Here is a 15,632-nt window from a genome sequence, read left to right as displayed (position 1 = left end):
CAGCGAGCAAGGTGGATGGAGCTTGGTGTGCTTAAGCGTGGTCTTCCCCAGCTGCTGGCTGTAGCCTCCAGCTGTGGATGTGAATTTGGCTGAGTAGAAGGGACCCATTGCCTTGAAATCCCAAAGGCATGAAAACAGTAGTAGGAATTTCTTTGCTATCAGGTGGGGATAGACTTTACCTATTGAGCGTCCTGGTGGCATGAGCGGGCAGGGAGCAAAGCTGCTTTGTTTAATTCCCCGAAGAACATAAATTGGGCCACTTTATTCCTTTCCTGTTGGCTGTGACATTTCCCATTCTTTGGTTTCGGAGAAGATGGAGCCCTATCAGGAAATGATTCATAGCTTGCACAAGGCAGAGAGGAGGTGGGGAAGAGACGCCGCCTTCTCTCCGACGCTGCTGTGCGTCCTTTGCCGCGGAAGGGTTTTGTGTCTCGTCCAAGCCAGCCTGGGAGGCTGCTGGAGTTACACCGGTGGAGAGCACAGTGCAGCGTGACTTGCATCCCGGGTACCCGGGAGAAAGAGCATGTACTATAGGTTTTGTGCTAGTATCGTGGGAGATGCTGTGAGCACGTGTGTATGTAAATATGGATCTGTCATACCAGAGGGAAACAGTAATGCAATTGTTTCTTGGCTCCGGTTCCTCTGCTGATACTGGCAGTGTGGAGAGCCGTAGCTGCTCATATGGTGCGCGTGCTCCCCGCTCCGCTCCGGCGCGCTGCGAACGGCAGGGCACGAGCACATCTGGGGCTCCCTGTCCTTGCTTGGTTAGAGATGGCCTCTTGGCACGTGGGGAGTGCTGCTTTTTGCCCCGCTCAAAAAGGTGGGGTTAATTCTGTTTCTATGCTGATGTATTCGGACGTGCTTCCAGTCCTCCGCCAAATTTTCCCAACTGAAAGACATATCTGGGCACCAAATCTAGCTCTGGGTGCTGGGTGCACTGGGTCCCATTGAAAGCAGCAGGGGAAATGGCAAAGGCCAGGCCAGGCAGGCAGCAGGGGCAGGGCCTGGGGACAGAGGCTGTCCCCGCGGCAGGGATGGCCGAGGTGGGCAGGATGGAGACAGGGCTGAGCCCTGGATGTCCATCCTGCCTTGCCTGAGTGCAAAGCCTTCCTTTGGCCCTAGGGTCAGACCTAATACACATGCTAACCTTGTATCAAAGCGCCTGCTCTTCAAAGGCTTGATTGAAATCCCTGCCTTGTTATTGTTTTGGCGTCTCTGCCCTGTAACAGCTCCCTTTTCTTTTTTTTGCATTTGTTTATTCCCTTCCCCTTCCAGTTGCCAGAGCCACACAGTCCTCACCTGGCCGAGGACCAGCGCAGGGACCAGCATGGCTTTTATTTTCCCTGGGATCCCCAACCCTGAGAAAACCCATCCGAGCAGTAAAATGCAGCCAGCGCTAGCTGGAGGCGGACACCGGGAAGGTGTCCGTGTGCCTTATTGCGGAGTCTGTCCCGTCTCCTTTGCTCCCGCGTTGCTGCCCGGCGGCGTTGCCTCCTGCCTCGCGAGGACAGCCGTCGGGCAGGCTGGCGACGGCCGGCAGCCCAGACACGCGGGCCGGGCCGTCTGCCACCTCTTCTTCCTTCATGCTGCGGCAGGCCGGGAGTCGGGGACCGGCAGTGAGTGATCGCCACCCCTCCGGAGGCCTCTGTTCGGGCTCCCTGCTTGTTTTTGAAGCGCTCCCTGGGGCGTTGCTTTAGCCCAGGGGTGGGAAGGTCCTCGCCGAGGGTGCCGCGTCTCAGCCTCTCCTTCCGCGGAGTTTGCATTTGTTTGTGCGTCTTTCCACCTCATCGTATTTGCATTTCACTTTGCTTCAAAGTGCCTGTTTTGGCTCCGAGGAAGGGGATAAAAAATCTGAATAATTCCCGAGCGAGGCTGTTTGCCTGTCAGGTTTGCTCTCCTCCCGGGAGGCGTGGGGGAGCGTGCAGGGCGCTGGGAGAGGCTGCCCGTGCGCGGGGCGCGTTCGGCTGTCTGGCGTCGGGTCTGGCCGCAGTGCGTTTTCTTCCCTCTTCTACTCCCTCCTGCTTTCAGGCGGAGAAGGCAAAGGGAGTTATCTGTGTCCCCGAGCTGCACCCCCCGGGTCGGGTCAGACGGCTTGGGGACTCCGTTCACGCTCAACGCAGGCTTCCCAAAGCCGTGTCGATGCCAGATCTTTTCGGAGTGCCCTTGCCCGCGGTGCGAGGGGTTGAAGAGGCAGCGTAGATGGGGGCTGACGTGGCGGGCTGCTCTTGAGCCTCGCGAGATGCACATTTTAGCCATTGCAAGGATGGGTGTGGAGCAAAACCACTTCGGAGAGCCGGCCCGGTGGTGGGAGCCGGCCCAAAACCGGCTGCTCCACTGCAGGTGTGCGTTGGTCGGCCTGGGTGTGAGCAACTGGGGAAGCTGCTCTGAACCCTGCCATGGGGCTAAGGCGGGAGGAGAAGAGAGATGTTTCGCAAGGAGCTGTCTCCTCCTGTCCTGCTTGCTTTTGGCAAGATGTGCCAAATCCCTCACTGCGCTTTGATACCTGCAGTGCCTCCCAGGAATTTTAAGGGTGCAGGTGGTAAAGAGGGAGCGAGTCAGTAGCCCGGGGTGTCCACTGGTGAATCAGGTGGAGAAGCCCTCATCCCTTTTTTTTCTGTGTCCTGATTGTGTTCTGTGGTGTAAAAACGCTCCGGGTAGGGAACAGGATTGAACCCACGCAGCAATCCAGAGTTTTATGGTCCTGGAAGCCTTGGCTGTGCCAAAGCCAAGTGAGACAGAACGTTTCTAAGACTCTGCTTGGAGCGGGAGAAAGTTTTTCCGTAGGATTTTTATAGCTACCGGAAAGCGGGATTTTATTTTTGTTGTCTAAGACAAAAAATCCTCTTAGGAATTGACTTCCTATGACACCGGCTGAAGAAGGCAGGCCGTGCTCGAGATGCGATGTAGGTTTGTGCTCGGCTTTGTGCTCCTTCCCCCTGCAGGATCCGTGGACACTGATGCTGGTTTTCAGAAAGGACAAAGAGGTTTTGGTGTCCCGGACTGAAGGCTGACGTGCCCCGCGCCGGGCTGGGCGCTGCCACCTCCAGCATCCCCCACCGCGTAGGGCTGTTTCTGAGCCGTCTTGGGACGCTCTCCTCCTCTCCTTAGTCGATCTCGAGGCACAGCCTCAAGAAAAGCCTTGAACGGGGGGAAAGGGGGACATTTCTCCTGCTCTGCGGATGGGTAAACCAGGGGTCTCGGAGGGCTGAAACGCGTGTCCTGGGGCTGCAGGCTGGGGCCGTTCCCAGCTCTCCGTAGTCCCCACCGGGCTCCTTTCCTGCACTGCGCAGGCCGCTCTGGAAGGTGTTTTGCTGGCAGGGGAGCCTGTTTCCATGGAAAAACCTTCAGCAGAGACTGCCAAAAATAATTCACCCTGTTGGCCTTGCCATCTGGAGGGTGCAAGGAGGCTTCGCCGGGGGCGAGGAAACAGCAGCGGAGCTGGTTTGGATGCCTGCTCGGTGCAGGCTTCCTCCGCTCGCGTTTTCGTGTCCCTGGCGAGGGGTCAGGCGCTGCCCGGGGAGCCGCGAGGGCGAGCGGCCCCGCAGCGGAGCCGCGATCGACGCCTCCTCCCGCCGCAGGCAGGTGCCGAGGAGCGTCGTCCCCATGCCGAGACAGTTTGGGCACCCCTCTGGCACCGTGCTGGGCTGGGGAGGGCTCTGCGGGGAGAGGCAGGGTCGGGGACGGGGACGGAGGCCGCAGCAATCCCTGGTTCGGGGAGAGGAGGCCGGGCGGTAATCGGATGAGCCCGAGCTGCTCCAGATGGACCTGTCAGCTCTCGTCAGCGCTAACACGTGTCCCGGCCCTCCGCGCTCTCTGGCCGGGGCACCTCTGCTGGCTCCTGGCCGCCGGCGGTGGGCTTGGTCTGCCGGGAGCGAGGAGGGTCATTCGGTGGCCAGGTGAAGGGACTTGGCGGCTCCTCTCGCTTCCTACTTGATCCTCGTTCAGGGACGGAGGGGCCGTGTCTCCAAACCTGAGTGTCCATGCAAGAAATCCTCCTCCTCGGCGCCGGGATCCTGCCACCCCCGTGGCAGCGTGGTGTAAATCACAGGCCCTCGCGGCGGGGAGGCTTTGCCCCTGGCCGGCCGAGCGAAACCCTTGGCAGATCCCCCCCCCGCTTTCTCCCCAAATCTGTTCTCTCTGCAGTAGCTCTGCCAGGAGGCGACGCCGTGTCTGCAGAGCCCATCAGATAAATGAAACCCCCTTTTGCACGCCACGGTCCCTCCCCGCAGCCCGGCCGGGCAGTTCGGGCACCTGCTTAGGCAGCTGTTCATGCGTGGGCTGAGCGGCTGGCAAGGGGAGACACCAGCAAGCTCCCATGTTTCATTAACTTTACTGGGAAAAACTCGACGTGTGTGTGTGTGTGTGCTCACGGCCTGGCTGGCTGCTGGCCCAGCCTGATGAAAAAGCAGATTCGCCCCCTCTTCCCCACCATGCTCCCCCCTTCCCGGCCTCTTCCAGCAAAGGTCAGCCCCGGAGCAGCGCAACGCTCCTGCACGTAGCTGCGCTGGGGAAACGCCGTGGTGCGGGGCGAGACGGGGGCTGCGCAGGGCAGCCCCAGCGTGCCTGCGCCTCCACGGAGCAGCCGAGCAGCGCTTCGCTGCTTTTTCCAGCCCTCCTGCCCACTTTGGCCAACCGAGGCTGGGCAATGCACAGCGCTGGGATTGAGAGGGGGACATCCCCCGAGCAAGGGAAGGGAGGGTTGGGGTGGAAACAGCGCTCCCTAAGAGCCCTCCGCGCTGCCCAGCTGCAGGCTTTGTGGGTCGTACGTATGGCTCCGAAGCCGAACCCGAACCCGACGGCTCGGTACGTGGCAGTGGCACCCCCACGCTGCCTCGAGGCGGTGATCCTTCCCCAGGTGTTGGGAATAGGAAGGCTCTTGTCTCCCTGGCAAAGGTGGACCTGGATGGGCCAGCTGGGCTTGTGCCCGCTGGTTTGTGTCCCCAGGGGTTTGCTCCGTGCTGGCACGCGTGTGGGGACCAGCCCTGCCAGGACGGCTCCGGGCACCTGTGGGCAGAGCTCGGCCTGGCCTGGCCTGCGGGCAGTGGGGCAAAGCGCCTCTCTGCAGCAGGAAGGGCAAAATCAGTTCCTGCCAGTGGCAGGGTTGCGAAAGCCTTGGTCCATCAGATGCCAGTGTCCACAAGGAGAGGTTTTAGGACTCAAGGTGAACTCTGCACTCATCTGTCCTTCTCTGTTTAAATGTTCTTCCTTTCTCCTTCCTCTTCAGCCGACAACCCTCCCGCAGGGCACCATCAACATGAACCAGTGCACAGATGTGGTGGACGGGGAGAGTCGGACGGGGCAGAAATTCTCCTTGTGCATCCTGACCCCAGAGAAGGAGCACTTCATCCGAGCTGAGAACAAGGAGATCATCAGCGGGTGAGTGGAGACCTGGGGGCTGAGCCACGCTCGGGGCTCTTTGTTCAGCAGGGAGGAAGAGGAGGGTGGGTAACGCCAAGTCCAAGCGCAGCCCCACCATAGCAATGGCGCTACACACCAAGATTGATTCGTGTGTCATGGGTCACTGCAACCACATGGGGTTTTTTGCACCTTCCCCAGGTTTGCCCTGGAGGGAGAGGGGCTCTATGGCCCTGCTCAGTGGTAGCAGGGCTGGCAGACTTGCTCACATGCTGTGCAGGAGGCTGCATGGGGCTCTTGCAGGGCTTTGCACTAAGCTCACCTTTTATCTTCGTTGCGCACTTTGGCAATGGAAACCAAAACAGCCACGCTGGCCAATTTCAACAGGGAGCATGGAAGCTGCCTGGCAGAGCGTGCGCTGCACATCTGGACAGGTCGGGCACAGATGCACTCCCCGAGGAAGGAACTGGAAGGCATAAAGAGATTATGCTTCAAATGTGTTGGCAACTGCCTGCTACAAGGGTGATCCCGGGGGCGGTGTGTAATTGCTTCCTCACGGTCAGCCTCAGTCTTCTCCTCCTTTTTGGCAAGGGCAGGTTTTCTTTTCCCTTCTCTGCTCCCCTGCCTCTTGGACCCCTGCAGTCACCTGGTGCTCTGCAGTACAGCAGGAGCCTGTACAATCCCCTTGAGCTGCCAGATTTATGGCGTGAGCATGAGCACTGACTTCAGCGGAGACCTGTGCAGCGCTGGATGATTTAAGTCCTTCCTCGGTGCTTAGTGCGCGTGCTCCACCATGCCTGCTGGGCTGGAGCCTGAGGCTTCCCAATGTGCTGGCCAGACACCTTATAGAGCCAGTGATTGAGAAAGCTCAGTCTCATTTAGGAGCCTTGGCTGGGCCCCAAGGCTGAGATGTTCTTGAGTCACTAGTTACTTAGGAAGGCCACCATTTTCAGGTCAGTTTTGTTGTCTGCCATTGGGCAATATCCTGCTTACTGCTGCAGAACAACAGAGGCGTTTACCCGCGGGAGAGAGCTGAATTACACTGGAGCGTTTGTTGAATGTTTGGAGAGCGCATCTGATGCTGAGACGCTCCTGGGCTGGCCTTGGCAGCTTTGGTCCTAGCAGGGAAAAAAGGAACTTTTTATTAGCAAAGGGAAGAGGCTCGGCTCAGGGTGAACGCAGGGTTGGGCCAGGAGATGATCTGTGCTGGGGTGACTTCTGCAGTAGCTAGTGCTTTTGCCGCAGCGTCCGTTCATGTGTCCCACCCAGAGTCGCTGCTGGGTGCAGGTTCCTGGGGCAGCTTTCCAGCTAGGCAGATTCAATGCATTTGGTGTCCTTACAGTCTGATGCTGGCCTTTGTGGAGCCCTTGAGCCACCCCAGGTCCCCCTGTCTCCACACCAGAGGTGGTTTGGGTAGTCCCAGGGCTGCCTGTCCAGCCCTGAGTGTCACATATCCCCGGGTCCTCGTCGGTGCCCCTGGGGCAGGCATGGCATCCTCGGCCATCTCTGCTCTATATTTATTCATGTCCCTGTGGCAGTCTTGTCTTCTCAGTGTCTGTCTATTCCTTGCTTGTTCTCTGTGGGGAGGGAAAATAGAGGGGTTTGGTTACAACTCACCACCCCCCGGTCCCAAATGAGCATCTGACCTTAGAGGAAGATTAAAATATCGTCACTCTTACGAGTGACTGCCACTGGGATGTGGTTGCTCAGCAACGCCAAAGATTAAGCCACTAAAGAGAGCAAATCCCAGTAGATTTCCCAACTCCAGGTGTTGGATGGTGGCCTAGAAACATCCTTGTCCTTCTTTCTCCTGCCAACATGGGCTCGGATTGAATGCAGCGGTGGTGAGGGTGCTTTTCGAGCACTGAGCCCATCAGCACGGATCAAAAGATGGTGATGCTGTGCTGTTCACCTGCAAACATTTCCTGTGCTGGTCCTCATGGGTCATGACCCTTCCTTGCTCCAGGCAGGACCCGGCACCTTCAGCGCTTGGTGTCTTCCTCCCAGGCTGCTCCACCGCTGAGCTCTGCTCTGATGCTGCCAGCGGAAAAGCTCCCAGCTACAAACGAACAGAGAGAAAGGAGAGACTGGGGAGCAGAGATTTTATCCCAAGGGGAAACTCAGTGTTTCAAAATTAGTTGACATTTGAAACCAGAACAGAAAGCTAAAGGGATGAAACACTTTTCCCGTTCTTCCAGAAGCATGCCATTTTCTCCTCCTCTCTTCCAAATCTTGGAATGAAAGAATTTGGTGCTTCCTGTTGAAATGATTTATGTTTTCAAGCATTCTCTTTGGTTGTGACTCTCTCATTTTAACAAATACTAACTGAAATAGGCATTTTCCTGCAGAGAGCTTGGGAATTGGCTCAGATGTTTACTTTTCGTGTATTAAAATTTCCCTGTGATGTCCAATGCTCTACTGAGAAACGTGAATGTGGGCGATCCCCCCTCTCTCCTCCACCCTTCTCGGCCGTGGCATGCGCCACATCAGGCGGGCAGACCTGTCTTTCCAGAGCTGGGATGCCAAGCACCTGTCTCGGATGAGTGCAGGCATGAGGCAAGCGTGCCGTGGAGGAGCTGGCTCTGGACAGGTGGTGAGACAAGGTGGCAGGCTCCTCTCCTCCAGCCGAGGCGGGAGTGATGGATGCTGGTGGAGGGAGGCATTTTTGGGGAGGTCCTGCCTGTAAAACGATACCTCTAGCCCTTGTGGATGCCAGGTGTTGCTGAAAGCGAGTCTCAGCTCCCTCAAACAAACAGGCTCATTCCTGCCAGTGGGGTCTCCGCATGGTCAAGCGATATATATCTTTTTAATGGGCTTGGGACCTTGCTGATGACCCTCTGAAGGGAGGACCATCACTTGGGAAGGCACAAGGCTCTCCCTGCAAAGGAGAGGCTTGTGTGGCGCTGAAAGCATAGCGTTTGGCCAACTTTCAGGGCAATCCAGCTAGCAAAGCAGTAGCGGCTGTAGTTGAATGCTCCTGTTCTCCTCCAGCCCCCTGGTTTTCGTGGTGCACATGCTTCATCAGACCTTGCTGAGGAGAGGGTGCAAGTGCCTTGTCTTCAGGAGAGTCCATTTCCTGGACAGGCACTTTACTGACTCCTTTGCCCTCATGGGCGATGGTTGCTGTTACATATTTAAAAGGCCTTTAGTGACTGCTTCGCCCTTTCTTGCCCTGCCAGTCAGAGGCCGGGGTGGGAGAGCATGCTTGTGCCATAGGCTGGCCAGAGCCATCTCCCAGGGCTCATCCTGCTCTGGGTCTCGAGCTCGTATCTGCTCTGCAGGGGGTTCCTGTTTTTCCTTCCCTTCCCAGAGAATCAGCAGCCTCCCACGGCCTCTTGCTGAGTTCTGCTCCCCTGACCCGGCCCTGTTGCGCTGCCACTTCCCTTCATCCCCATCCTCAGGCTCCTTTTCCTGCTCTGTTATGCCCCAAAACATGGCAAGACTGCCCCTCCGTGCCCTGCTTGGCTTTTCCCTCTCCCCCATGTTCCAGCGCAGAGTTCAGCCTTTTGTTCCCGGATCGTGCTAGCAGTGCCGAGAGGGAGAGACATTGCGGAGCAAGGTGGGGCTGATTTATTGTTCATTGGCCCAGCATCGTATTTTGAAGCAGTGCGTTTGCTTCTGACTGCAAGCATTAATCATCCTGAAAAAGTCCCATTCTGGTTCCAAGCCAGATGAGTTTCATTTGCAGTTGCAGCACGACAGGAAGATTTCCCCGGCTCAGGGAGAATTTGTTTTACGCTCATTGCATGCTTCTGGCATTTATTGCTTAACCAAAGCCCACTTGATGTGGTCATCTCAAAACTCTTTACAACAGCAGCATGCAAAGTGGGGGGGATAGGAGAGCAAAGCATGAAAATCTGAAGCATGAAAATTTTCCAGCAGTGCATGGATCGTGACTGAGTTAACAGGGATACCCAGGCAGCTGGTCAGGCCATAGTGGCAAGGCATAGGGGAATCCATCAAGCAAATGACTTGTGCAGGGGCTGGTCTTCTGAATGCCAAGTTTACCCTGCCCTTTCTAGACAAAAATGCATTGTGTGCAACGCGTTGGTGTTAGCATCTCTGAAAAAGAGGAGAGAAGGTCCTGCCAGGGAAGATCTGCCTGCTCTGATAGCATGCTTTTGACAAGCTCTCCGCTGTCTTTCAGGATCCTTGAATTCCTGTCCCTTGTTATCCTTTGCCACTGCCTCTCTCTTGGAGCAAAGCGGTGGTTGAGTCGAAGCAGTCTTGGGGTTGCCCTGTAGCTGTCCCCTGTCCCTCCTCCTCTCCTGTCCTTCCTCAGAAGTTGTTTTTCCCTTGAGACGTGGTTGCTGAGTGTTGGGACGATTTTTGGGTACTATTTGCCGTGTTGACCCTAGCCATCTTGGAGAGGTTGAGTTCTTCTGCATGCCAAGTTCTAGCTCAGGGGAATTTTAATGGCCAAGTTATAAAGCCCTGAAAACTGTGGTTAGTAATGGAAATGCTGATGCCTCCCAAATGCCACACGACACAAGCTCCATCTCTGGAGGGCAGCCAAGAAGTTTCCTTGCAAGGGAGAGGTTCGAAGGAAGGATGAGGGTGTGTCTACCTGGGTGGCGTGATCAGAGGACTCCCCACATTACAGGGGGAATAGCTTTGGGGTCTGCACCCATGAGCGGTGTCTGCACCCCATGCCTGAGCGCGAACATCACTCCCATCCCCTCCCTGCCTTCCTTCCTCACTGTCCTTCAGGACAAACCTCACCTTTTGCTCTCCTTTCTCACAGGTGGCTGGAGATGTTGATAGTCTATCCGAGGACGAACAAGCAGAATCAGAAGAAGAAGAGGAAGGTAGAGCCCCCAACTCCTCAGGTAACCCCAGGTGGTGACACACTGTGGCCCAGTCCCTTGTGGCCCCCAAGGGGAACAGTTTGTATTCCCCTCAGGCCACAGCGCTGCTCGGCTCCCAGGGAAGTTCTCCCCCACTGTGAGCCGGGCTGACATGAGACGTGGGCTGCTGGCTGTGTTTGCGGAGGGTGAAAGCAGGGGAGAGAGCCCGGGTAGCAAGGATGATGTGAATTAATTTCTGGATGTCAGTTCCCAGGGTCACATGCTGTCCCTTGCCTGGCTTTGAGGATGCATGTGCTGTGTTGCCTGGTTAGCCTGGTCTGAAAAGTCCTGCAGCAGCAGCATTTAAACCTTCTGCCCACTCTTTCCCATCTGGGCTCTCTCGGAGTTGCTCACAGTACGGATGGGTCTCTCCTGGTCACCGTTTCCATCTAATCCTGTTTTCTCCAGGCAGGCTGTGTGGGACGGGGTTTGCGGGCAGCAGTGGTGAGGCTGGTGAAGGTGCGTGGCCAGAGGAGAGGGCTGCCAGTGCTTAGATTGCGCAGGGCGCGTGACGAAGCCGCGTGCCTGTGTGTGTTGTTTGCCGGCTGCCGTCCCTTCTCCCCGCTGCATCAGCGCTGTAACACGTGCTCTCCCAGCGGCGGATCGTAGCGCTCCGAACGGTCTCCCGGGGAGGTAGGGGTGTGCATGGCACCCGGTGAGGTTTGAGAAGATGGGCAAGGGGTCCTGGCCATTCTTGGGCCTTTTAGGCAGAAACATGCCGAAATTCCATAGGGCTCCAGTTACCCCGTTTGAGATGACCCTGAAGATAATAAGAATGAAAGGGAAATACTAAAGGCCAGGGCTGGGCTGGGAGCTTTGGGACGGGAGCTGTGCTCTCCAGGGACTCGGCGATGGCTTCGCGCTCACTTTGACTATAAATGGTAAAAGCCGGAGCTGGCCATGACTCACTCATTCCTGCCAGGCTCCCACGTGGCCAGAGTGGGGGAGAATCCCACAGATTTGGAATCTGACCCCGAGGCCGCGCTCGTCCGGCTCCGGGGCTGAGAACGGCCGCGGCCCCGGAGCGGCCTGACCTCCGCGTGCGTGTCCTGCCGCCGCGGGCTGGCTGCTGAGAGGGGCCGGCTGGGAGAGCTCAGCCGGCCGACCCGCGCGCTGCCCTGCCCGCCGCTCCGGCGGTCGGGAAGGAGCTCCAGGCCTCCCCCGGCCCCTGGTTTCTGGCTGGGGGGAACTGTTAAGTTCCCCTTGGATTCCCCCATGGCGAAGTCCTCAGGATTGTGCGGATGCGAGGAGGGCCGTGGCTGGGTTTCACGTGGTGTTCGCCTGAATCAAGTTCGCTAAGCTAAGAGGTTCCGGACAACAGGGGAAAAATGGGAGAAAAACATCATTTTGCAGGTTGTATTATAGGTTTTCTGCGCCACCCCTGCCAAAGGCTTGGGCTGGTGACAGCCCGTCAAGCACCGTGGCTCCAGTGATGCTCGGAGGAGGCACCGCCTCGCTCCGTGGCTGAGTCCTGAGGTGTTACAAGTTGCCCAACCTCAAGCCTGGCCTCTTCTGCAAGCCCATGGAGACTGCCTCGCCGGCGTGCCACCTCCGGCGTGCTGGGAAGCCGCTGCGGCCGGGCAGGACGTGCGGCCCCGTACCCGTGAGCGGGGAGGGACAGCGGTGAGCGAGGAGCCCTGCACAGCAGCAAAGCCCAGCTGGGTTCAGGAGGGGGCCGGAGAGGGGGGGGCCGGGGGGGAAGGAGAGGGGCACGGAGCCAGAAAAACGTCATTCTGGGTTACGTTTCGTCACCATGGCAACTTCTTGGAAACCATGCAGGATCCGAGCTCCGGAGCACCAAATAAGGGAACCGCGTGTTGGGAGGCCGCTCGCTCCCCGCAGCCCTCGGCCGGGCTCCCCCGGCGCGGGGTCCGGGCGCGTGGCCCGCGCAACGGGAGCCCTCGGCCTGTGGCTCCCCTCCTCGGCCCGGCCCGGCCCGCTCGCGGCTGGCCTCTGCGCCGGCCGAGCATCCCCGCCCGGTGGGTTTTTCCACCGGACCGGCTGCTTTTCTGACATCCAGGGCCTGGCCAGAGGCCGGGTGCAGGGCCGATTCGGTGCGGACGCGGGCTCCCTGCTGCCGGCACCGCGGCCGGGCGACGGGAGGGGACGGCCAGAGGGTGCCCGGGACAGAACCAGCGCCAAGTGGCCCTCTGCGAAATGGCTCCTGTTGAACTTGGCTGCCTTTCAGGCCTCTCTCCGTGCGCCGGCAGAGAAAGCCTAATTTCTTTTTAAAGACGGCCGCCCTCTAATCCGGCGGTGGATCGTGTCCGAGAGCCGCTCAGGGAGGGATGGGTGCCTCGGTGATTTGAAAAAAAGGAAAAAGAGGATTTTTTTTTTCTTTTTTCCTTTTTCTCACACTGAGGTCGTTTTTCTGTCCTTCCTTCCTCCCCACGGCAGCAGGGCCTGGCTGGAGCCGAGCAGTCCCGGGGCATCCTCATCTTTTCCCCTCTCCTCACTGCCCGACGCCGGGGTGGGAGCAATCAGTGCAAGCGAAGGGGAGCACGGCGCTAGCGGGCGCCGCGCGGAGGGCAGCATCAGAGCCCTCCTCGGGGTGTTTTCACCTTGGCTTTGCAAGCACGCTGCAGGCTTGGCAGGAAAGGGCCGGCTTTCTCTCGCGGTTTTTGTCGTGCTGCGGGAGAGCGGGCGCGCTGCCGGCGGCTGCCGGCTGCTGTTCCTGGAGATGGAGGCGTGTCGGGCGGCTGAAGTCGCCGCTCGGAGTTGTTACCCGCTGCTTCGGGGCTGGTTTGCCCAAGGACGCGGCGGCCTCGTGCCTGCCCAAACCTCTCCTAGCGCAACTCCGACCGGACGTTGGCTTTCAAGACTTTGCGTACGCCCCTGTTTTGAGCCGTTCATGTCTCTGAATCGCAAAGACTTAATTTCTCTGCTTGCCTATAGACTGCTTTTTGACCCTCATCTCTCTGTCTAATTAAATACATATCTAGAAATAATTACGTGGGGGTGTGTGTATGGGATGTATAAAAATACATCTCCTAAGCTGACTACTGGCTTCAGGCTTTCAGATCAAGGAAATGTGGAGCATTTACCTTCCAAATCCTGCTCTTTTAGGATGATGTTTCCAAGGGGGTTTCTAGAAAACGGAGGTCAGTTTGCAGCTTGTTGGGGAAGCAGGGGGTTGGCGGGCGGCGGTGCACGGAGCGGGCACCTGCGGACGCCGTACGAAACCCCCGCAGCGGCACAGCCCTACAGCCGCTGCCGCCGAGGTGCGGCAGGAGAAACCCACCGACCGCTCCGCTGACGTGGGAGAGGGCAGGAGCGGCGATGCTCTCGCTCGGGCTCCGTGCTGGGGAGCGCACGTCGGCAGCCTGCGGTTCCCCGCGCGGGCGCTCCCCGGCCTTTCCCCACCGTGCGTCGAAAGGGTGCCAGCAACTGGGAGGATTCCCACAATATGGGGACTACGGCGGGGGGGGGGGGGGGGGAGCTAATTGTCTTTGATTTATTGGTGGCTTTAAGGAAAATTATCTGCTAATGCAGGAACTTAATATGACAACAGCAAAACAGCTGCTAATGAGCAAAGCCAAACCCTAAAGCAGTTGGGAAAGCTGCTGCCTCCTCCCAGGCGTGCGTCGAACCTGGGCTGCCTCTGCGGCAGCCGGAGCCGGCAGCCAGCCTGTGCTGGTGCAAACGTAGCCGCGAAAATGGCATCATTATCTGATTTATTCCAGAACCCGTCATAGCTAGTGATGCATTTAAAATGATGGGTATTGTTTTAAAGTAACATAAAGCTCGATGCAATATTGTATTTCCTTTCTAAAACAAACGTCCTGTTATGTAGCCAAAATACCCAGGAGGAATATAGCACTGTTGGTTTTTTTTTTTTTTTCTTTTTATCAATGGCCCATAACAAACCAGTTGTGACAAACAAACAACGCAGCTGCTACCGACAGAGAATGAATTTTCTTCTCCATCTGATGTTCTTTAGCTTGAAATTTTTTTTTATTTGTTTTTTTTTTTTGCCGTTACTCTTCCACGTGAGCAAATTCAATCCTGACAAATGGGACCCAGGAGAGAGGCCTGGGATTGGTCTGTATTTGCTAAATTCAGCAGCTGCCTGCGAGCCGGCCCACGGACCGACCGGGGGGGCTCAGACGCACCCGCAGAGGGAAACTGGGGAGGCTGTGATTTATCTGCTTCACGAAGCACCGCTTGTCAAGGGTGCACCATCGCCCCAAGCTGGGAAGGTGGGAGGGAAAGGAGAGAGACGCCCTTGGCTCTGTGCGAAGTCACCGCGCTGACGTGGTGCTTTGCCAGAGGAGTCGGCTGCCAGACAGCCAGGGGTGCCGGGCAGGCGGCCGGGGGGGCAGACAAAATGGGAGAGACTTGCCGTGAGTCCTGCCGTCCTGGGGGAGGCTGTTGCACTGCAGAAATAAGGTGGATTTACAGCTGAGGTTGGTCTCCTCGGCCCTGGGAGGGTGTGAACATTAGGGGCGGAGGGTGGGAGCTGCCAGGTCGCCTTTTTGAAAATGGAGATGTTGAAGAATAAACGGGGCAGGAGATGGGAGCAGGTGGAGCCCCTGTGCTGGGAAATGGGCGAAGACAGATTTTGCCAAGGGGTTTCGGAGAGTTGTTCGCTAGTCCTCCTTTGAGGATGGTTGTGTGTTGCGGGTCAGGCTGTGCGCACGGTCGCAGTCTTCAGGGAAGGAAGAGTTGCAATAAGTAGCTTAGGTATCTGTATCAAAGCCTGCGTTGGGACAGAGAAACACGGAGGTCCCTGGGTTTCGGAGGAGGCGCGAGGACCGTTTCTAGGCTCCCTACGAGTCTGCCTGGAGGCAGGAGCCAGCAGAGCCAGAGCTGCGGCGGTAACGCAGGTGCAGGGCTGCAGGAGCGAGCCGCGCGAGGGGAGGGCACGGGACCGGGAGCGCTGCCGAGGGCCGGGGCTCTGCTTGCGGAGCAGGACGGCGCCGTGTAAGCAAAAGAGTTTTTACCAGGGCTGGGTTCATCCCGTGCGTAAGGAGAGGAGCTTTGCACAAAGAGTTAAGCGGTCGCAGCGTCCTGTGTGCCGCCCTGGGAGGGGCAGTTCCCGTCGGCAAACAAAGCCAAGGAGCCCCTTCCCTGCCGGCCGGCGCGCGTCCCTCGCGCGGGGCCGATGGTTTCCTTCGTTTGTGAGCTCCCCTTTGCTCTGCATCTTTTTCCAGCTGGACAGACGGGGAGGTGCGGCCGGTTTCGGGAGCCCTCCCCGGGGAGGGACGGCCAAGGACGTTTCCTCGCTCCCCGCGAGCGTGGCGATTGTCCCTTTGGCTACGGAAGTCCCAACTCGTCCCTCCGCCGCGCTGGCCTGGCGGCCGGTTCCCACCTGCGAGCTTTCCCTCTGGGGACGGCAGTGCCGGCGCTCTCCCGGCGCAGGGCGGTGGCACGTGGCTGCGCGGAGCCGTCCCGTCGTGGCACGCGGGACACGTGGGGTCGGCGCGGGGC

General features: G+C 58.2%; 1 protein-coding gene across 10 annotated transcripts in view; it reads left to right on the top strand.

Moving 5' to 3' along the window:
• The window catches only part of MPRIP (myosin phosphatase Rho interacting protein), a 110,154-nt gene that overhangs the window by 44,671 nt on the left and 49,851 nt on the right, over positions 1 to 15,632 (top strand). For all 10 annotated transcript variants that reach the window (XM_068909099.1, XM_068909108.1, XM_068909106.1 and 7 more), the window contains exons 4-5: positions 5,225 to 5,376; positions 10,100 to 10,184. In XM_068909099.1, coding sequence (XP_068765200.1) covers positions 5,225 to 5,376; positions 10,100 to 10,184 — 237 coding nt within the window. The remainder of the gene's footprint in view (positions 1 to 5,224; positions 5,377 to 10,099; positions 10,185 to 15,632) is intronic.

Source organism: Struthio camelus, chromosome 15 (assembly GCF_040807025.1).
Source record: "Struthio camelus isolate bStrCam1 chromosome 15, bStrCam1.hap1, whole genome shotgun sequence".
In the NCBI taxonomy this organism is placed as follows: Eukaryota; Metazoa; Chordata; class Aves; order Struthioniformes; family Struthionidae; genus Struthio; species Struthio camelus.
Note: the sequence above shows the minus strand (reverse complement) of the source record. Positions and strands in the feature narration are given on the sequence as shown.